At 43.5% G+C, this 22298-nt stretch overlaps 1 protein-coding gene across 3 annotated transcripts; it reads left to right on the forward strand.

Moving 5' to 3' along the window:
* The first annotated feature begins 12946 nt into the window (after window positions 1-12946).
* NMS (neuromedin S) lies at window positions 12947-21000 on the forward strand. Of its 3 annotated transcripts, XR_012585269.1 has the most exons (9): window positions 12947-13174; window positions 13363-13418; window positions 13783-13833; window positions 14915-14974; window positions 17696-17731; window positions 17842-17894; window positions 18197-18238; window positions 19228-19258; window positions 20844-21000. XR_012585269.1 is itself a non-coding variant. In XM_074572905.1 (8 exons), exons 1-8 carry the CDS (start codon window positions 12961-12963, stop codon window positions 20858-20860), a joined length of 507 nt encoding a protein of 168 aa, XP_074429006.1. In that variant the 5' UTR covers window positions 12947-12960; the 3' UTR covers window positions 20861-21000. The 3 variants fall into 3 exon arrangements, 2 of the variants coding, with proteins under 2 accessions (XP_074429006.1, XP_074429005.1); XM_074572905.1 differs by lacking the exon at window positions 17842-17894; XM_074572904.1 differs by lacking the exons at window positions 17842-17894; window positions 19228-19258; window positions 20844-21000 and having other exon boundaries at window positions 18197-18504.
* The last annotated feature ends 1298 nt before the right edge of the window (window positions 21001-22298 follow it).

Raw genomic sequence — 22298 nt, forward strand, 5'->3', positions numbered from 1 at the left:
TTAACAGCAACAAGCTGAAAACGTTGCCAGGACTGGGCTAGAATAACTAAGAACTACATTTAATTATCAAATCAATGTCAATTAAAATTGAACTCAATCATTCAAAATTAATTATATAGGTCATAAAATGAGTGCAGCCAACAAGCAAATTATCACGTCAATGTAGCAAGATAAGTAAATTCTTTAAACAAAAATCAGAAATAACAATTGAGTTTTAAGTCCCAGTTATGGATGTTTTCCCAAGTAGAGAAATTTGGACAATTGACTGAATCAATTAGTATTCAAACCAAATTACTTTACTTCACTTCAAAGTAACCTGCCACTCTCTTTTATCCCTCCCCTTCCCCCATGGCCTGAATCAGATAGCTGGATTTACCAACTTTCCTTTCTCTCTGTGGCTGGCAGAGTCAAACTGGCAAGAGATGAGTCTTAAATCCACCTGCTGCATCCACCATAGGACTCATTAGTTCCAGGCTATTTCCAGGTGCCAAAGTTGCTGTGACACTGCAAGCACGGTGCTCACCATCGCACCTGTGACTTAGGCTCTAATGAGGGCAAGCGGCTCATGCCCCTGCCATGTTGTGCCTCAACAGGAGTTGCAAGATTGGCAACGCGCAGACATGGAGTACCAGGGCTGCTCTGGGCACAGGTAAAGAAGCGAGACAGGTTTTTCAGATTTTTTTGTCATTGTTTCTCAAAAGGTAGTGTTGGGTGGAGGCAGCTGTGCTACTCTGAGCCAATGCTTTACCTTGCCAGTGTTTGAAATCACACTCTCAAATGTTAAAGAAACACATAAGGACTGTGCTAAGCAGAAGACACAATTTCTGACCAATCTGATACCAGTAGTGCTGCTGTAGCAAGGGTCGGGAAAGCTGTTGTCTTCTGCTTGATTATATTAGAAAACTGACCAGTTTGGGGGCAAGCAGAGACAATTGAGGGGTAACTTGGGTCACGAGCACGTGAGAAGAGAAAAAGAGAGGTGGAGGGAGGCACAGAACCGGGGTCCCATTTGCTAATGAATGTGTGTAGGATCAGAGTGTTTTACATTAAGGGGAACAGCTTTCACGGGGACATTGAGTGCTTCAAATAATTTATAACTTGCTGGTTGGGGCTGGCTCTTGGGACTTGGCAGATGTGGTATTTATCAGGAGAAATTTGAACATTTGTTTGCCATGTCCCAGTAGCCCGATGATTAGCTGGGAACAGCACCACTCTTGTGAAGGCAATAAAAAACCATTCGTGCCAGAAATTCTAAGGAATGTAAGTTTGGATGCCTAAAACGACAGGCATCGCTTTACAAGCCGAACTCGGGAATTCAAGTCTGCCGGAGTTGGGACTTCACAGCCCTTCTTGGCACGTCCTCCCAGACAAGGCAGTAGTGCAAAGGCAGTTTGTGCTCTGGCCATGGGCAGTCACTCCCCAGGGCCCATGTCCTCCTGCATGGTGCAGCCCTCGTGCCTTACCTCAGCGTGTGGTTCTCCAGCTAGGACCTCTCAACCAAGAGCTATTTATGTCTGACTGTTTACAATGGAAATTAAAAGCCTCTTTTTTTTTTTTCTTTCAGAATCTGGAGCCTAGTCCATAGTTTCCTTGATTCTTTATTTAAAAAGAAAAAGAGAAACACAAGGTGGAAATTCCTTGTGTTTTTAGGGGATTATTCTGCTGCCTTCCCGAATGTGAGCTGTTACCATACGCCCTTGAACTCACCATGCATGTTCACGTGCTAAAATATTAAAAAGAAAAAAAGGGATAGGGAACTTCCATGGTCAACATGTAGACAGAAATGGGGATAGGAGGAAGAGTTAAGGGGGAGAAGTTGAATTTTTTCAAAGAATGTGGCCTTTGGATTTGTAACACAGAGGTCAACAGGATTCTTCAGCCACTGAAACTTATGTTGAAGTTTCTTGTCCTTGAAAAACAGGCACGGGGCCCGCAAGATCTTCTAGCTTTACCTTGACTTTGTGTGGCAAATTTTTATTTCCTTCAGCTTAATGTTTCCAAGATATTAATGCACAGCCAGTCTTGGTCTGCAACAATAAAATCTTGTTCTCACTAAGGCAAGAACACATGGGAGACTGTCTATTTGAAAAGTCCCATTTTTAAAATGAGTGTATTTTAACAGATTGTGGCAACCGCCACCAAGGTGAAAATATGAGGGGTTGGGTAAATGTAGAAAGTTTTATGACTGCTTTCAGCCTCACTGCAAGGAAAAGGCTTAAAATTATAAGATGATTTCAACATTTAGTATAAAGCCTTGACATGTCCTCAAGTATAACTGATGGTCGTCAACCAACTTCTCCATTTATTCAGCTCACCCTAAGAGCAGTTGATGTTTTGGAACTGCATCATCATCAGCCATTCATCAAACCTTATGTCAGGACCAGCCATGATAGATCAACCATGAGAAACATCATGGCTTATCCCCAGGAATTTCTTCATTCAAAAAGAAGGAGAATGATTTTACATCTTCTTGCTATGTATTCGACTCAAATGAAAGAGGGTTAGTGAAATGAAATCTGTGTTCATAGACAGTCTCTCAAAAGCATTATAAGATACTCAGTTACAAAGCACACAGGTAAATGAAGAAGTCACAGTTGTCATTGCAATTGGTATTTGATAAATAGCAATACTGAAGGTGCCAGTCTTAATATTATACTTCAAACAAAGAAAAAAGCCATTGTTGTTTAACGTGTTAGGCTATGCTTTATATCTGTCGCTGCAGTGTTCAAAAAATGTAGGATGTGTTTTTTCAGCTGATGTTGCTCTCAATTGCAAAACCTACAGTTGAACTCAAAGTGATGAAATGAATTAAAAAATGACCAGGCAAAGCAAAAACGCCATTTTCAAATGTGAACTAAGTATTATCACAAAAAGTGTTTTTTTTCAGTGGTCCAGGATACCATCTCAGAGCACAAATCCTACGAACACAACGCTCTTCTCAGTGTCTACCCAGTTTCTTTATAAATATTGTGGATACCCCAGATCAGGTCTATTAAGCATTCCTTCTCTTGCAATCTAACATCATAAACTGTTATTGAATACAAATTTTTTGACCATTCAGAGCTAAACCTATCCCCTACTTAGGCTATCAGCTCTTGTTGCAGGGCACCAGGTCCCCTGTCCATCTTCAGGCCCTGTGATTCTTACAGAATCACAACTATTCCTTTTTTTTAGCATAAGGGACACCCCAGCCATGCATTTGGAAACATCACACCATTTAGGCACGTTTCCCCAGCGACACTGTCTTTACTTTAATTTGTATCCCCAGAAAAGAAGGAGGCTGCCATCCATCCACCCACTTACAATTCCCTCTAGACATTCTGTCTTTTTATTTTTGACATCGTTTATCTAACAGGCTTTCCCCGCTTTGAAAAAAGCACCAGAGCAGTTAGCATGTGCTTTGTTGCGACATCCTCATTTCCTAATTTACATGCAGCTTCCCTGAGCATTCACTTCATTAAGGAAACCATGTCACTGAGCAGTGACTCGTTGGTCCAGGCAATGCAAAGAGAGCAGATTATTTTGTTCTCCAGGAATGATAACAACAGCAACGCACTGGGCTTCATTCTCTTGGATAACTCATGGTGCTAGGTTGTGCCTAGCACTGTTGTTGTCTAAATGCGATGATGACAGAAGTTATTGGGTCAAATCAGTTTCTGTTGTTCTTTCAATGATGTTGCTGGAGTTAGAATGGGGGAAATTAATTTTGGCTATGTTTTGTCCGAACAGAAGGCAGGGATCTCTGCTTGATTGCTTCTTTCTTTATTTTATTGTCACACTGTAGTCAACACGAGGTTAACCTGCATGCAGGTTTAATCTTACCCAACTCCTTCTTCCCCCAGCACAAATTCTTTTTTTCACTAGGCTTTCACAATTGGATAAGTGAAACACATTATTTATTCCATGGTGAAAATAAAGCTGCTTTAAAAAAATGCTTGTTAATGGTAATTTAATGTTGAACTTACTTCAGCACTGCCTTCAGAGCGGCAAGGAAGATCATGGACTGTAGCAGCATCATTGTTATGTGCCGAAACCTCAGCAAATGACTAGAACCTGTCAGGCTACACTGTAAAGTGAATGTGTTGGTTTTCTTTAATGTAAAACCAGCAGAAATTGTATACACAAACATGTTTCATGGGTAGAACAGAGGACATTTAAAAATATTTTTCAATTGATAGCTTTGATTTTGGAAATATATCCAATATACTCTCTAGAATTTGTTTTTGAAATTTTATTATGCATCATGAAGCTTTAATATAGTCTTTATTGACTTCTTTAATGTTGTACTCGTATATCTTACTCATAGATGAATTGGGTTTTAATTTTACAGCCCTCCTCACTCTTCCATTAATCACTATCTTCTTTAGACACTGTATTGCTGGCCAGGAATACATATGATAACTTTGTCAGCAGAAATAAAAGAAAATTTAAATTGGATATAATTAATTTTCCTGTCTCAGGACTATTCATCCAACTAAACAAGCACAACATGCTCTCCAGTTTCATATGACTCCATGACAGTCACATACCTCTAACCATCTCAAATCTCTGAGGTTAACAGGGATAAACCAAACAGGATTCACCTGTACGATTGCACTGTATCTTTTTATATTAACAAGTGATGAGATGCAGTCCCAATGTGTCATCTCTGCTAAAACCTCTTCCCAGTGAGATGTAGCTAGGAGAAGGTGTCTGCAATAACCATTGACGTGGCTACCTGTTTTCTTTCTGAGTTTTGGCTTTTCTTCCTTCTTCAGCAATTCAGTCTTTCCAGGCAAAAACCCTGAGTACTCTGCTTGTTTTTAAGTGTGGTGTCTTACAGCAAATTATACTGTGGAGGAAGGTCTGTCTTCTCCAGTTACTTGCAGACAAGAATGATGGAGAGGCTCCAGCCTCTGCTTGTTTCTGGCAGTAGGGCTGAGACAGGCAGGTACTAGGTTTGACAGAATATGAGGAATAGAGCACTCCTCTGCCGAGTCGGAACTTGGTTTTCTCTGTGGACTAGCTCTGAGAGACCTAGCTCTCCTCTCCGTTCTTCATCATTGTTTCTCTCAAAACATGCTTATTCTCTCTCAATTTTTCCCCCCTTCTTTTTTGGCTTTGGAATAATTCCTCCTTTATTTCAGAGCCTTCCAAGCCAGCAGGAAGTGCAGCAGTTGCCATTTAAGACGGACAAACAAGATGCAGTCTCACAATGTGTTACTATAGAAGGGAAAAGAAAGCTCACCTCATTGCATTGCACACGCACTGTTGCTAGTTCTGAGGGATGTTCATGTGTGTAACTGTCACAGGGAAAAACTGCTCAGTTCACAGAGTTTAAACCAAATCAAGATAGAAGAGGTTTATTGATTAATGAACGGCACATAATTAACCAGCAATCAGTGAATAATATATTCAAGATCAATACCAACAGATAAACTACATCAGTAGACACTCACAAACAGTTATTGAACTCCTCCAATTTTTATAACACCCTTCTATAACTAATTCCCCAAAAGTTCAAATCCCACATAGGGAGTGACAAGTGCTCACCCCGCTCTGGGTGTGGGGCTCCCCTCCTTGCCCACCTCTCCTTTGGGGGATGTGGCTGCTCCCATGTCTGTGCCCCCCCCTGCTCCCAACACCCCCGGGACCCCCATCGCCACTGAGGAAGCCCTGTGGGTCCCTCTGCACTGGACCCACTGGGTCACCCCGCTGGGTGCCGGCTGTGTCCCCCATCCCACATGGATGCTGCACCCTCTGTGCTGGGCAGGGCCACCCCCGGCACTGCCAGACCCTGCTCTGTTCCCATCCCCAGGGCACTACCCTCTGCTACAAATTTTGGTGCATCTTTTGTACTTTTCAAACTCACTCCTTTGTTTCAAAAGACTCCAATTCCCTGGCTACTGTTAAATCCTGCTGATGGTCGTCTTCCTTTTTAGCAGCACCAGTTTGAGCAAACACCCTCCCAGGTGGTTTCTGGCACTCCGCTCACACATGTTGTTGAAATTCACATTCATTTCTTACCAGGCCATTTTGCCAAGCGTGGTCCACAAGAGCATTCCCCAAACAACATTTTGCTGGCAAGAAATAGTTATAAAGAAGAGAAAGTAAATGCAGATGGGTGATAGGAGCTACAAAATGCCTGTATTCCTGCCACCACATTATCATTCTCACTCATTTGTCTTGTCTGGCCACTGTGTCACATTAGGGGAACTCTTCTGGGCATTTATGTTTAACACTGGGTCTGGATCTTTGACTGGAAACTTTGGTCCCTGTTGGGCTCAGCAGGGGCTCGGCAACACACAGTCCCCAGAGCAGAGACCAAAGTGAGCAGAAGGGCTTGTTCATGGACTCCTCCCCCAAGCAGGGAGAGCCCTCTCAGTTCAAGGTTTGGCCTACATGGAACCACTCAAGAAGATAATGTGTAAATAGGGCGTTAATGGAGCCAAATTCTGTAAGACGGAGTCCTTAATTCCATGCCTATAACAAAAGCCACTGTGCTTCTGCAAACAGACCTTTGGGAAAGGACAACAATTTAAAAAACTGCATTCAAATTTATTTGAGGAAGAGATTAAAAGCTTTAAAAAGACATTTAACTGGAGTCCCCTCCAGAGGAAAGCCTGCGTTTTGTTTGCCAGTGACCCTTCTGGCGAGCTGCTTACAGGCAGACCAGGCAGATCTTTCGTGATCCACCTTAGGGGTGGGAGGTCTGTGCTCTGTGCATGGAGGGCACCAGGGCTCAGGTGTGGAGAGAAACAGCTGCTGAGGGTGAGACGCACTTCTCAGCAGAGGCTACAGGGGAGGCATCACTACCGACAGGCAGTTTTGGACCCAAATTCAAATAGAATAAGCAGACTTCTTATTAAGGACTGTTAGTGTATTGTTGTTTGCCAGTCTGGTCTGATTGATAGACTCAGGAGCGGCCATTTCCATGAAACTTACAGTTCCAATATTTTCAGGCCAACAACATGTTTTAAAAGCTGAAAAGTTTTTGCTTTTTGCTACAGTAAAGCTTTTGCCGAGTGATATAATCTAATGAGATAAGAAAACACTCAGGCCAGTGAGTGTCCAGGCGTAACCACTTTGGCCAAAGAGCAGAATAAAAGTTAGCTCAAGTCTTAACAGCTGTCAGGAGTCAGAAGACATACAAGCGTTCATACAGATGAAATTTAACACGTCAGGGAAGCAATCAGTTCATTTTCAATGCCAGGAAAATTCTGTATAAATACATTCGACCTGAAACAACTTGAGAAAATTAATTGCTTTCATATTAAATGAGTCAAATTACTTCAACAAGAAAAATACAGGTATCTGCAGCAATAATTGTAAGTGACAGTGTTTGAGTACTTACTCATTTTGAATGGCACTCGACTCAGATCTTTGACAGGAGTTAAGTGCTGCTAAGTATGGCTAAGGGAAGCAAAGCTTTGGGTTAAAGTCCTTGCTCCTCACTCAGCCATAGGCGCGTAAGTTGGAGAGTCCAGAGACCTGAGCTCCCAGTTATTTACACAGCTTCCTAAGTGGGCTGGGTTTTGTGTATGGTCCTAAAGTCAGGCAGGTAATGATCAGTACCACCAACACAGGGTTGGTGGGTCGTATGATACTGAAATGGATTAATGTAGTCTGGCGGTTTCTTGTCTGGGTGGTGGGTTTAGAGTGAGTGGTGTTTGAAGAAACTTGGTTGGGCAGTAAATATTGTCCCTGTATCAGTTGTCCCTGTAGCCAGCTCTTGGTGAGACGAACATTTATTTTAACACATTCTCTTCACATATACTAATGGAGATTGATTTAGGATGTGGGTATTTGCCCAAAATCTGAGATGTATGGTATACATGTTACCCTATATCCTTAACTCTAGTAATCAGTGTAAGGTATCCATTACCACAGACTGTGATAATCCTTCTACAGATACAAAATTATGATTTATGTATAACTATGGTCAAAGAAAATTAAAGCTACGAATTAAATAATTCGGATTTAGGAGGCATGGATGAATGAGTGTCAGCATTATAATCTAGCTATTAAAATCAGATCTGTTCAGCTGGGGATGCTAATTATCAGCCACTCCAGTATTTGCCTGGGACACCACCTGGAAATTTTTGGTAGGGCACAAGCTAAGAAGCCAGGAACCAATCATTCTGGATAAATCCTTGATGAAAGCTCAACCATGGGTATTGATCGAGCTATCCCACCGTTTGCCTAAGCAGAACAGCATGCTACTTCCCCGTCCAACTGGGAAACACCTATTAAATTAAGCCAAGTGAAAATTCCAAATTGAAGGCCTTTTCAAATGCCTTGAAGTGTACTAACTATAATGAACTTTCAGCCCACTATAGTCCGTTGCCACAGTACTGTACGTTTCCATACAACACAACCTGGTAGGTGCAAATTACTTCATTTCAGAGGATTTTCCACTTCTCTGGCTGAACGTAGCAGACATAAAATCACATTTAGCGAAGAGATTAGCCAAGAAACTATCCAAAAGAATGCAAACATTGAGATTCCTGGTCTAGTTCCCTAGCTTCCCCATTCCATTTTGACGTTCTTGGTTAGTTTCTTGTCTTTGAACTCCTACCCTATGGGGCATGCTTTTACTGATCCCCTTTTACTGATTTACTCGCTGGCCTACTCATCTTCAAGACCATGGCTTTATAGCTGTAACGTATAGCAATCCAACTACAAACAAAAGCATAAAATTAACTGTTCTGTACTTATTTGACATTCTGACAACCAGATCAACACCAATACTAGATGTCAATTTTACAAAAGTGTGACGTGTGTTGGTAAAGCGTGGTTTGGGCCTTGAGTGCTGAGTGGAGCCTTGCTGTAAGAGACGGACTGTAAATTCCCTGACAAGGGGCAGAAGGCCCTCCAAGCCTTCAATGGAATGCCTCAAACACTCGCAAGAAAATAAATAATGCAGGCCTGGCCTTCAAAGAACTGATAAAGGTAACACTTCTGGTGCCTGAAAGTGTGGGAGAACTGCCTTGTGAAGCCACTCATGTGGTGAGCTTCCTAGTTCTCAGTTCTCAAGGCCATTGTGTCCGATAAGTGCATTGCTTTTTTTCCATATCCGCCCCCCCGCCCCCTCCAGTTTTGGCTGGCTCAACGCTGGAACTGGGATTGGTGAACCCTTCATCTTTATCTTTTCCCCTCTATCTTTTCTTTTCTCTATCCCTTGGTTTCTCTTTTCTCTTAGAATTGTTAAGTAGCAATGAGAGTAATTAATGGTTATAGTTGTTAAGTAATGACCTTAAGTACTGCTTGTCATATGTTGTTGTATATCCATTGTTAACTAGCACGATGTATACCCCACCACTTGCCATAATTTGTCGTACACCTAACCAATTATCGTGGACTTGTTAAGACCTATACTAATCATTTTGGGAAACTAATAAATGTTTGTGTACGGACCTTGAGGTTTATCTCACCTTAGTCTGCGCTGTTGGAGATTTACAAATCTGAGTCACTTGCCCACCTCTTTCCTGAGAGTGGGACGTAACACTTGCCCATGCGAAAACAAAAACGAGATGATCTCTCACTGTTTGGACCACCCGTCTGTGGTGGAAGGGTAAATGAATGTTGACTAAAACCACATTAAACACACCCTTGTATTCAGCATAAATAGGCACTGTCATGTTTAATAGAAGATGAGTACTGGGAGATGTCTGCAGGCTTTATGGCAGGTTTGCCTAATAAATACCCTCCAATTTCTGCAGCTTTTCTCATCATTCCAAGCGGGTCGTGGGTTAGGTATACAAAGCCCTCAGAGCAGGACAAGGCTTTATACCAAGCGCTGCCGAGCTGCAGAGGGCGAGAGGCATTCGGGAGCAGCAGCAGCCAGTTGGGATGCACTTGGGAACTGCACGATGGCAACGTTTTGCCAACTCTGTCCTCACTGCCTGCGATAACCCGCTGATTTCGTTGCAGAGATCATTTACAAAAAGGAGGCAGCCCTTCACCCTTATGCCTGTTGAAGCCAAATTTTCTTATTATTCTTCATTTATTGATCACAGCATGTTTTATTCTAAAATTATGGGTGCCATAATATTGCTGTTGCTAAATATATGCCAAGCCTCCTGGCTCACCATAAAAAATCCTCTTGTTTCTCATTGACCCCCCACCAAAGCTTCATTTTCAAATCGGTTGTGAATCACTGTGGGCACTGAAACTCTTAACCTATTTCTCTCTCTGCACGCAGGAAGCCCAGGACCTTAAAGCAGGAATTTCATTTGTGCAGTAAAAGTATGGCTCATTAATGCGGCTTGGTGTTAATATACCCATTGGCGGAGCTGCACCTTAGCTAACACCTATGAAATGAAATGTACAGTAGCAAAGAAAGTTCTGATATAAGGAAGGCGAATGGGTTCATAATATGACACACTCATCTATTTGAAATTTTACTTTTAAACACTTTTCCCCATTCTTCCCTCATACTGCATAGTCATTGATAAAATACTATTTTCAGTTTGGTAATAAGCTGTACTGATTTTTTTAATGGGAATTGTATGACTTCATTTTTACCTCATCTTTAAGTATAAGCCTCACTTGAAGCAAATCAGTAACTCCACAGGCTTCATGGGACCAATACAAAGGCAACATTTGCTGAAGGAAAGCACAGAGTACATTTAAGGTACTCACTGGGGAAGGGTGAAATATAGCACCAGATCCTTTACTGTGCATGAGAAGGAGGAAGGATAGGTTCAGGTAGCATCCAGTATTTTACGTCAGGGAAAGAGAGATTTTACCCACCCAAAATGATCACACACCTCTTTCCCTGCGCTATTGAAAAAAAATCCCACTCCTAAACTCAGACATATTTAAATACTTTGAAAAGGATGATTATTTGACAGGCTGTGTGGGACAGAAGTGGGAGTTTAGGTAGATAATGAGTAGCCTGAGAAAGAAAGCAGCAAACTCCGTCTTTCTTAGCAGACAGGGAAAGCCAGAGAACCACCTCCCATTACAGTGAATAATCACTAGCAACTTGGTAACCAATTAATAGTATCCTACTTGAAAATGTAGCAAATAATGAGGATTTAAAAGGATCAGTATCACATACGCTGCTATTCAAAAAGATAGTAACAAACACTGAATCTAGAATGGCTCTGTGAGATCCCGTGTTTCTGCAGCATGGGAGCCATTTGGGTGCAAAATCTGCAACAAGCGTGGCAACAGAAACACTGTTGGTGAATAGCAATTTTCAGTTTGGTTAAAGTACAGTGTCAAAAGACAGAAAGAAGATAGTTAATATGAAAATGTGAAATCCTTCAGAGCGTCTTCAGAACAATCTTCTACCATTTTACTGTCTACCTTTGATGGGCCCAGCTCACACTAGCGGGGCTCTGCTTTCACATTTCTGTGACCACATTGGCTTAAATGAAATGACATCAAATGGGAACCTGCTTCTTGCTGCCATCAAAAATAAAATGGCATCCTCCTTTTCTGAGAAAATTTAACAAACACTTTCACTCCAGGATTGCGCAGGCTTGGACAGAAAGCAGGGACACTGTGGAAAAGGGGTATGGGCTTCCTGGAACCCTGCATCTCCTTGTTACTGAAAACCTGGGAGGATTTGCTACGAAAAAACATCATCACAAAACTCACTGCAATCTGCTTTAGCTCCCACAAAGGGTAAAATTTCTACAGTCAGAGGGAATAATCTCTTTGAATACTATCCTGCCTTGAAACTCCCATTTCCAGCCAAGACAAGTGAGCGGCTGGCAGCTGAGTGCCTGCTATAGCAATGTCTGACCTCTCCTGACAGCTCCCCGCTCAGATTATTGCACCCAAAGGGCTGTGATGAGGCAAAGACGGCTACCTCTCCCAGGGGGTAGGAACAAAGGGTGAACTAATGGTGCTGGGGTCACTCAGCTGCTCCTGCGCCTCTTTACGTACTCAGGACACACAGCTGTGGAGCTGACGAAGTCACATGAAGTCTGGCTCCCCTTTTCTTCTCTGTGAGAAAGCAGGTGCGTCTCCTCTCTGACTGCTCTGAGATGCTGAGATGCTCCCACCAGGAACAGTCCTGCCGTCATCCTTTTAGTGTGCAGCACAGCCATTGAGGGAGCCGTGCCATTGGGCTGCTGTGCCAGTAATAACCTTCTGCAGCTTTTTATGTCTTATATCCCACATGGAGCCATTGCCTCCCAAACATCTCTACTACTTATGTGAGAAGTTGGGCAACTGGGTAGGTACTTGCTTCAGCAGGCCCAAAGCCCATAAAAAAGAGGTTCGGAGGACTCTGACTTTCTCCATCTCCGATCTGATCAGAAAGAATCGCCCTTAGAACTAGCCCAGAGGAAACCGGGAAGCATTTTCCACAGTTGAACACAATGATTAAACCAGGAGGAACAGAGGATTGCCTTTCTGTTATGAGCAGATGTATGCCTACACCCATACCTACTATGAAATGAAGTAAGAGGTGGATGGCTTTCCTTATTTCACACGAAGGTAAATATAACAAGATGGGTCCGGACTTCTTTTATATGAAAGTTCACATCCTTTCTAATTAGAAGGCAAACTTTATTAACCAACCTGCCTCAAGGAGAAATATTTTCCGGAGATGCAGTAAGCCCTGCTGCAAAACTGAGTATTCTGTTTAAGAGGCAAATCGCGGCGGCTCCGTCACTTCTGCTCGGCGCAGCCCCCGCTCCCCTTCCCTCCCTTCTGCCCTGATGCCACCCCGTCTAGAAAAACAGCTTTGACGGAGCTTTCCAAATGGGTTGCCGAACGCAGGACCCCGGGGAGCCGAACGCTGGCTCTGCCGCCGGCGGAGAGGGGGGGTTTCATGGTCACGGTGGGCCGGGCAGGGCCGGGGCGGCGGCGGCGGGGAGCCGTGTGCGGAGCCGACGGGGGACGCGGCGGGAGGGATGTGCGGGTCCGGCGGCGGGGGGCGGCGGGATCGGGAGGGGTCCGCGGGGGTGCGGCGAGAGCGGCAGCGATTCGCGGGTCCGGCGGCCGGGGGCGGCGGGAGCGATGCGCGGGTCGAGGGGCGGCGGGAGCGGGAGGGGTGCGCGGGTCCGCCCCGGCGCCCATTGGCTGGGCGGCGGCGGCCCGGGCTCGGTGCGGACCCATAAAGGTGGCCGGTCCGTCCGCTCGCCCGCTCACCGCTCCGCCATGCCCCCGCCGCCGCCCGCCCTGCCCTGGCTGCTGGCCGCCTGCTGCCTCTGCGCCCTCCCGCGGGGCTCAGGTACGTCCCGCCCCCAGCACGGGGAGGGAGGGGAGGGACGGACACGCTCACAAGCGGACCCCCAAACCTTGGAAAGGGTCGGCTCCCCTCGAGGGGCGCCGCCGGGGCTGGGCTCCGCGGCGCCCCGCAGCATCTCGGCACAGCCGTGTCGTCCTCCCCCCCCCCCCCCCCCCCGCGTGTCCCCGCAGGGTTCCCCCAGCCTTTCTCGCGCTACAGGGACGGCGTGGACCTACCCAAAAGCCAGGTATGTCCCTTTGCCTTCCCCGTCGGAAAGCGGGGCGCGGTGGAGGTGTGGGGCAGAGCCCCGGGGCTGACCGAGGGAGGTGGGAAACGAGACAGGAAAATGAGGTAGGAAATTGGTAACCGGCTGGAAATCTCCTGTGGAATCCCTGGGGTGGGCGGTAAAGGGGGTAGGGGAGCTGAAGCCCTTCGCTGCGCCGGGGAGGTGGATGGGGCAGGTACGGGCAGGGATGAGATCCGGAGTAGGATACCGGGGTCAGCAAACGCCAGGCGGGCTAGTAACCGGCCAGTCCTGGCTCCCTGGGCTCAAATGAAGGTCCCAAATTGTGAAAGCCCCGCTGTTAATGTCTGATCTTTACTTTTCAAAGCAACTGGCGCTGTGCTTCAGTCAGTGGATGGAACTGTCTAATCAGCCCCAGGTAAATTGGCTTTGGTAATCTGTTTGATCTGCTGGGACTCTCTGTCAGACACACTCATTGCCCCGTGTAACCCTCAGCATCGGTGGCTGCAGGTGGCAGAGCCTCCTCTGGAGAGCCAGCGACTCTGGAGAGCAGAGCAAGTTTGCTGGTGTATGCTCTCCTCCCTGCAGAGCTAACCCGGGCCTAGATGAAGGAAGAAATGTAATTTTCTTCCCATCACAGCAGGAGCCAGCACTGAAGCAACAAGTGCTGGTCGGTGCTGTCGGAGTCCCAGACAGGATCCTGGCTGGTCCCGGCTCTGCGGTGGTGGGTGGATGGTGCTCAAGGGGAGCGGGGGGGAGGTTTCACCACTCGCTTCTGCTGTGGTGTCTGGCCAGGAGCTTGCAAACACTTTAGACTACTGAGTAACTTTGAAAGACCAGCCCCACTGCGTTTTATACTGAGCCCAAGGGTCATTTTCATTTTCAAAGAGGGGAGAAAATCTTTGTAGGATCAGAAATTATCTGTAATTTTTCAGCATTTTGTGCTGATTTTTTTTCCTTTTGGAAATCTTTCAGTTTTGTAAAGCAAGACTGATGGAAAATAGTTCCCAGAGCCAGTCGTTCAGGTGTCTTCCGTTTTACTTCCTTTGGAGCTGTAGTTATTTCTTGTCTAATGTGATTGCATACATCAGCAAACCCTTGTCTTGTGGCAGTGAGTATGGAACAATGTATTTCAGTATGTTAAAGATTATAGTACTGACTGAAATGCATATAGATGAAATTGAGTGTAGATTAAATACGCCAAAACCCAGACCCATTTGTAGAACACTTAGCAAACGTATTTTAAATAGAAGAGGCTGATTTAGGTCTCTATAGCAAAGGAGTATATTGTAGCCATTAGTAGTATTGTGTGTGTTCTCCTCATACAAATTACTAGTCTCTCAGCTCATAGTAGCTTCAGTAAGTCTTGCCCTGCTCTCAGTGGTTTTAGTGGAACTGTGTTCAACTTGTGCTGGGATCAGAATCAAGCCTGTTCTCTGTCAAACCACGTACACCACATCCTCCCAGTGAATATATTAAAGCTCTATTTGGTTTTGCAGATCTCCAGCACTGTTTTGGATCTTTGTTATTCCATATTCAACAGTATGCATACAAATGAGGTAAGGTGTAATTGCTTCTTTTACTTCAAAGCGTCCCCTCCCTCCTTAAACTTAAAAAAACAACCCCTCCAAAACTAACTTCTTGACATTTCTCTCCAAACAATAATGTATAATCTAGTATCATCATGGTTTAGGAGATGTAGGAGAGTATATAATTTTTTTTTCTCCTTAGTAGTTTGCATGTAATTCTTAACTCCATTAAATTATATATCAAACTGCTGTGTTTTCACCAATTCAGAGCTCAAGAACCAAAACATCCGCTTACAGATGCGGTCAGTATTTTAACCTGACCTTCGCCTGTGAATAATAGGGGGTTAAATATGCTAAAAATATATGCAACTTTGGATCAAAAGCACACTGGATGCTTCATGCTGAACATGGAGGCGTATGACTTGCTTTGCTGATTTTAATACTTTACTTGAGCTTGTTTTTTGGATTTCTGAGTCAGATCCGAAAGATTCAGTTGAGGCGTTATTGAGTATAGCTCTTCCTCATTGGTGCAGTCATTGGACCTAACTCAATGTCAGTTCTGCATTATATCACTTTTTTATTATCACCAGTTTATTAAGAGCCCTTCCAATAAAATTCACTCAGCCTTTGGGTATGTTAAAAAGGTGAATTTACTTGTGAGTTTGAGTCCTTTGGTTTTTGAAATCATGAGTAGAGCCTTCAAGACAATAATAGAAAAGTATTTTGACGCGTATTTCAATATCTCTTCTTGCCAGTGTCTTTAGCTTATTATAATTCCAAGCATGCTTTCCTAAAGCAGCCATGAAGCTCTACAGTACAAAGTTGATTGTATAAAAAATTCTAGCATTTCAGTCTTAAATGTCTAATAAATGTTTTGAGTTCAGTATTGATTCCTATACTTCGGCAGCTTAGCTAGTGAGGGGACATCCAAAAATCATCAAGTCCTTTGAATGGAGCCCTATTCCTGGTTACTATTTTAGGTACTAACTTTGCAAGAAAACTCTCCCTCTGTTATGCATCCTCAAAATTGGTATCTGGATCTTATACAATATCCTTTCAAGAGACATGACTGATTAAGTGGTAGATCAAATATAAATGTGAGATATGGAAGAAAAGAGCAATGCAAAAAGTACAGATTTCTCCCCAGCTGGTCACATCTCTTATAACATGAAGTTGTGCTTTCTCAGCCCTGAGGAATCTTGAGAAGACGCTGCAAACACAAGTCTATATGTATTACACCCAATGAAACAGTTAGGAAATCCTACTGATTTCAGCTGGACTTCCAACTTTCTGTGTGACCCTGTATTTATGTGGATTTCTAAAAATATTTTGATTCAATCACATTTATAGATTATGTAGAGAAGGTAGATGGTGTTTCAAGAGAAGCAGCGGTGCCTCAGCACTATAAAAGGCAAAGTCAGTGGCAATTTTAGCATTAATGGGACTTGAACTCCATCTGGGGAACTTAAAATATTTTGGGAGAGCTAACAGACTATTTAGTTTCAATGTCTGGTCTTTGGGTAAATCTTGCAAGTGGCACTTTCAAAGGAATCAAAAAGGACTAGATATCTAAACCCAGCAACACCACAATCACCTCCATAGGAATTTGAAATTTCCATCCTAAAGTCAAGCCAACACACTGTTTGGAAGCTCTGTTTTTACCATGTTTCTTCCACATAGTAAACTTTAATCTGTTGTGAATTAGCTAGGATATTTGAAACTGCAGGGTAAGTCATGGGTCAGTCTCTCTTTGATTGGTATGCAATCGTCATCTGGGAACAAAACCAGCGTTCACGGTATCTCTTTGTTGTAGCCTCCACCTTTGCATCCTTTAAAGCACCTTGATCAAGCAAGCGCTTTTTTCTTCCATAGTATTTCATAGCCCTGTAAGTTGAGGTCAGTTGCTCTATAAATCATTGCCTCGAGGCTTGAACCAAGAAAAGTTTAACAAGACGAAATCCTCATCTCGTACCCTGAATCTTGATTCCCTCTTCCTTGCTTGTGTGTTTTGTCATTTTACATCCCTCCTCTCCAGTTTCCCATCCGCATGCTTTTCCTGTGTTCTCCTCCCTTGTCTTCACATCCTCGCTCATTCAATGTGCTGGTTTTTCCAAGCCCGCCCCAGGTAGCTAAACCCGTTCACTGATGTAAGGGGGGGCGGTGGCGCACAGAGGGATCAGGCAGCCCTGCCACCGGCAGGAGGGCTCCCAAAACCAGATGTACAGAGGTTTGTTAGACTCCAAGCTCAGTCTGCTGCCGGGAAGTCACAGGGAGGTTTCTATTCCTTGATGTAAGGCTGAGTAGAAAAATGAGCAATTTCCTGAAGCATAAGGGGTGCAGGGGAAAGAAAAACCAGCTTAAAACCAGCTGTCGTGCCTGGGTTAAAACCAAGGGCAGTCTGAAAGGTGGAGAGCAGCCACGTTTTAACAAGGTAAGAGCTATCGGTACAATTCAAGCCTGAGGAATGGAGCTGCTGGAGCTCTGCTTTACCTCCCAGAGCATGGCTGTGCTTTGCCGTACGGTGAGGGAAGCATGTAGAACGATGGTAACAAATAGGGTAATGCCGGTTAAGGCAAGATTTAAAATCAGGCTTTCAAAAGATTCGTTTGCTGCTGCTCTTGTGTCTGTGATGCATAATGTTTTCTCCCTTCTCACATGGGGTGGAGGTGGAGTATTATCGGTGATGGAGGATTACTGTAACAAACCAAAGAAACGACAGCATCTTGATTAACTTACACTGTCCGCTTGCAGGAATCACAGATTGCTGCTGCAAAGTTTACAAAGAAGGTACGTAAATGCGAGGGCATCGAGTAGCGATGGACGGGGAACTATGGCCCTTTCCCTATATCTTTTGCTGCCTTTCTTTTTTTTTTTAAACCGAGCTTGTTTTTTTTCAGTGGTTGGGAAGTGAACTGTGCTGACCCTGCTTCTGCAAAGCAATCCACCATGTGTAAAGCTTTTATACATTTTTTTTTTCCTAAAGCCCGTGAATCTTTAATTATGGTAATTTAGTATATTTACACTAGACAGAATGGATAGTTCTTGACAATGCCCTTTGGGTATTAATTTTTAATCAGCATTCCAGATGAATGGGCAGTGGGGACTATCAACATCTTGCTTGCATGCTGCTGAAAAAGGCACTGAATTATTGATATTCTGATGGAATGGCACCGAAACTTGTCAACAGATCTATGGAACTGAGTTTGAAGTATTTTGTTACTGTTTGTGGTTTCTTTTTTGTTTTTTTCACAGGATAGTCATGGGGCTCTGGGACGGCCTTTTTTCCTTTTCAGGGTATCTGAATTTTACTTTTTAAAGATTCTGAATTACAGACAATGCTATATATCCATAGACAAGCAGCTGTTTCCCTTCACAAATTCTTGCTGCACTGGTTTTGAGTAGAGGCCAAATATCGCTTGCTTGAAAGCTTAGGGACCCATTTGCTTAAAAACCTCTGGTTCAACTAAATGATTACAAGATAATGAGATCTGGGGTAGTAAAGGATTAAACACTTTTTTTATTTGAAGAGGCGACTCTGCAAATGTTTTATCTTGAGCCAAATCATCCAAAACCAAAAGTAGTACGTGGCTTGTATCTCTGAGGCTGCTGAGATGCACCGATACTAAATTCACCAGATAAAACGTTCATGAGCTGAATGTCCACTTGGTCTGAAAGGTCTGGCCGGTTAAGGGATGGCACACTCCATAACAGGGTGAAAAGCCAAAGCAAAATTATGGACATCATCATCACTTCTCTCATGTTTTTCACCCATTGGCTTGCTGAACTTTGGCATGGTCTAATGCAGAACATGCTGGTTTAGACACACTCTGTGATTAAAACCGAACTAGTTTTTAGGAATATCTTCAACAGGTTAAAAAAAGTTATGAAGTAGGTTGTAGCAGATAACCAAAGTCCCAGTTCAGCTGTCATTTACATTTTAGCTTACTTCAGGTGTGTCCAACCAGGTACTTTCAGTGCTGGTATTTGTTCTTTCTTAGGCATCTCCATAGTACCCCAATGAACTGGGACCAAGACCCTTAGTATTTAAAGAATTAAAATCAGATTGTTTAGCTGTTTGGACAGAGACTGGATGAATATTTCTGAGATTCAAAGGCAAAACCCACCCTGCATGGATCCCCTGGTATTTGACATGTTGTCCCTTTAAAGGAAATTTTATTGTAGCCTTCTTATGTGCTCTCTCTGCATGACGGAAGATGTATTTTGGTGTGCTTTATATGGAATCTAATATTTCTGCACAACCATCTAATTACTGTATTTTTCAGCCTCGAAACGGAAGAACTATTGAAGGCAGTGGTAAGTAGACAGCCAAAAGTGACAAGAATTTGTTCTATTTTTTTCAATATTAATGATCCTCATGACAGAAGGAATTACTGAGAAGTGTTACAAACCTAGTACCCACGTGGATGTTTCATATGGTCACTAGGAGGTGTCTGGGCAGAAATGCATTTTTTTTCATGCTTGGAGACTTACACTGTATGCCCTTGAAAAAAGGATTGTTTCCTTCTCTCTTTAAGGTTGAGTAAGGAGGAGCTTTCATCCTCTGCAAAATGATAGAAATGGTACAAAAATTATAAAGTTTAAAAACAGAGGGTGTAAATTGTACTTGGAACACAAAAGCTAGACTTCTCTCTTCTCCAAGTGACCTTCAGTCACCTAATCCTACCGGAGAGCCCACTAACACAGATCTCTGCATGCAGGTGGAAGTCACCCTCACATCAGAATTAGGACCTGTTTTGGGGTAAACAGTAACTAGAAAGAGCAGAGTTGGAGGTCTAAGGAAGGAAGAGAGTGAGATCGAATAATATCACCTAGCACTCACGTGTCCATCTCTGAAAGTGTCTATTAAAGCTCTTAGTGAACTTTCATGGGAACTGGACAATGTATATGTGTCCCCTCTGTCAGTCTCTCTTCTTCTGGTCTTTTACCCCACAATAACAGATCGACATTTTCTGCTTGCAACATAAGAATTACTCCCAGCTGTTGACTGTTAGGGTTTTCTTTGGGATGGAAGTAGGATAGGAAAGAAAAGCTGCAAAGAAAATGCAAACAAAGAATACTTTTGCTGTATATTCAGGATTAAACCATTTCAGAAAGAAAGGAACCAAAGACTTGGGAGAGTGTTGTAGAGCAGCATCATCACTTGCTTGCTCTGGTCTTAGGCACTGCCCTGGGTGTCTTTTGCTTCTCATGGATCAAAGGAAGACAAGGAGCTAGATGGATCTCTGGTTGATCCAGAGCAGCTGTTCTTGTGTTGTTAGGTACACATGTGTGCAGGAAACATTTCATAGCTATGAAACCTGTAGGGACAGGTAGTGCTGCCCAGGTCTGTTTAGAAAAACTGGAAGCCTAAGCTGACAGCCACTAGGAAAAGCCAAACAGAGTCCCTATTGTTTTTGGGCAAAATGGTTCAAAAACAATTAGAGTGAACTTGCTTCACAGTACTCTGTGTGAAGTACTCTGCTATTAGCAGAGTTGCTATCCTATCCAACAGATCTCATTAAATGGCTAGTGTAGAAGCCACTGCTCTATAATGATACCCTAGCATTATACATAGCAGTAAATTCTATCCACAGCCAGCCCATCTGCAAGATGCACGCCATGCCTCCATACCATAAAAGACGGACAGTGGAGTGAGTTAGGATATGGTGGAAAGAGAACTGTGTGAGGAGAGAGGATTCGTGTTTGAGTACAAATAACAGAGCTGGGCACTTCTTATCCAAACTTCCAAACTCTCCTCCATCTTAATCTTCCGGTGCTAGAATTTGAAGCTACTTCATTTCTAACTTTGAGGAGGACCAAACATACATAACTGAATGCCAAGTCATACTCAGACCAACCATCTCAACATAAAATGTGATATTGTGTTAATTTGTTTCAGAATACCATGGAATATGAAGTTCGTGGGTCAATTTACCAGCTTGATGACTTGGTTTATGCAAAGAAAAGAGACTTCCCGTTGCACTGGTCATCTGTTATGTGACTCAGTTGTCTGGAATTTGCTGTTCCATGTAATAAACTTGCAATGATTAATTCTTCTTTGTGTCCTTTTTTTATTGAAGCAGGTACTAGCTTTCATTGGGTTGTAGTGTAGCATTGCCTGTTTCCAACTGCAATCAAAGGAAATCAATCATCTGAATATAATTTTCAAATCCAACAGTGCGTTTTATAACATCTTCTTTAATAGGGTCATGAATGATAAGCTTGCCCTTTTGACTAGATTCATATATTTCCCCAGCATTTCAGAATATGCATCCGAAACAGCATGATAAGATGTCTCATGGACATTTTAATTATATAATTCTTATTTTGAATAACTAAGGGGTCGAGTATGATAACTGATGAATCCAAAGCACTTTGAAAGACGTGAAACAAGTGCTGTGGTTACACACAGGCACTATTTGATCGGATGATGTATTTTTTCAGCATTGCCTTACTGGCTATCACAAAGCACAAACGAGTCACTTCTGAGAGACGTTCTGAACATCTGCCCTTTTTACTGAAGTCATACGTTTAAACCTGTGATGCAGCCCATTGTGCTTGCACTGTATGGAGTGGGGCGATGTGTTTTGGTAGGTGGAGACGTTTATGGGCAGAAAACTGAAAGTACTAAGCAGTTATTTCCTTAGGAAGAAAAGATTATAGTAAAAGCCAGGCTCTGGGGATACACACCAGCTTGGGATTCCTCAACACAGTGTCCCCACAGCCTTGGCTTCCTCAAGCCCTTCCTTGGCTACTCCATCCTAGTACCATGGCATGGTACCATCTCAGTTATGCTGTTACAGCCACACGTGAACTGGATTTAGGAACTCTTCTATCTTTAAAATCAAACCCTGAGAAACCTGTAGGGTTTGGTTTTGGGGCTTTTTTAGGAATTTTTGACTGGATTTGGGCTATACTAACTGAAGTTTGGCTGGTAGATAGAGGGAAATGGTGAGTTATTTGGCAATTGTTAGACCACATCTAGGGCAGACCACCCAGTTTTGGGTCCCACAATACAGGAAAGACATGGACAAGCTGAAGTGAGCTCATGAAGGGATTCCAAGGTAGTGGGGGACTGGAACACTTACCCCATGAGGAGATGCAGGGGCAACTGGTCTGGTTCAGCCTGGAGGAGGGTTCAGCCTCTCTGGAGGAAACAGTTAAGCCAAATGCAAGTAGTGGGGACGCACTGTGAAAATACAAATAAATACAAGATAATGATACAAAAGCACAGCAATGGCACGTCTGGCCTGTTTCATCTCAGAGACCAAAGCTGAACAGTATCAAGTTTTGCTCAGTTCTGCATAAACATTTGTACTGGTTTTCACTGGGACAGAGTTAATTTTCTTCATAG

This window comes from Larus michahellis, chromosome 1, assembly GCF_964199755.1.
Source record: "Larus michahellis chromosome 1, bLarMic1.1, whole genome shotgun sequence".
Lineage (NCBI taxonomy): Eukaryota > Metazoa > Chordata > Aves > Charadriiformes > Laridae > Larus > Larus michahellis.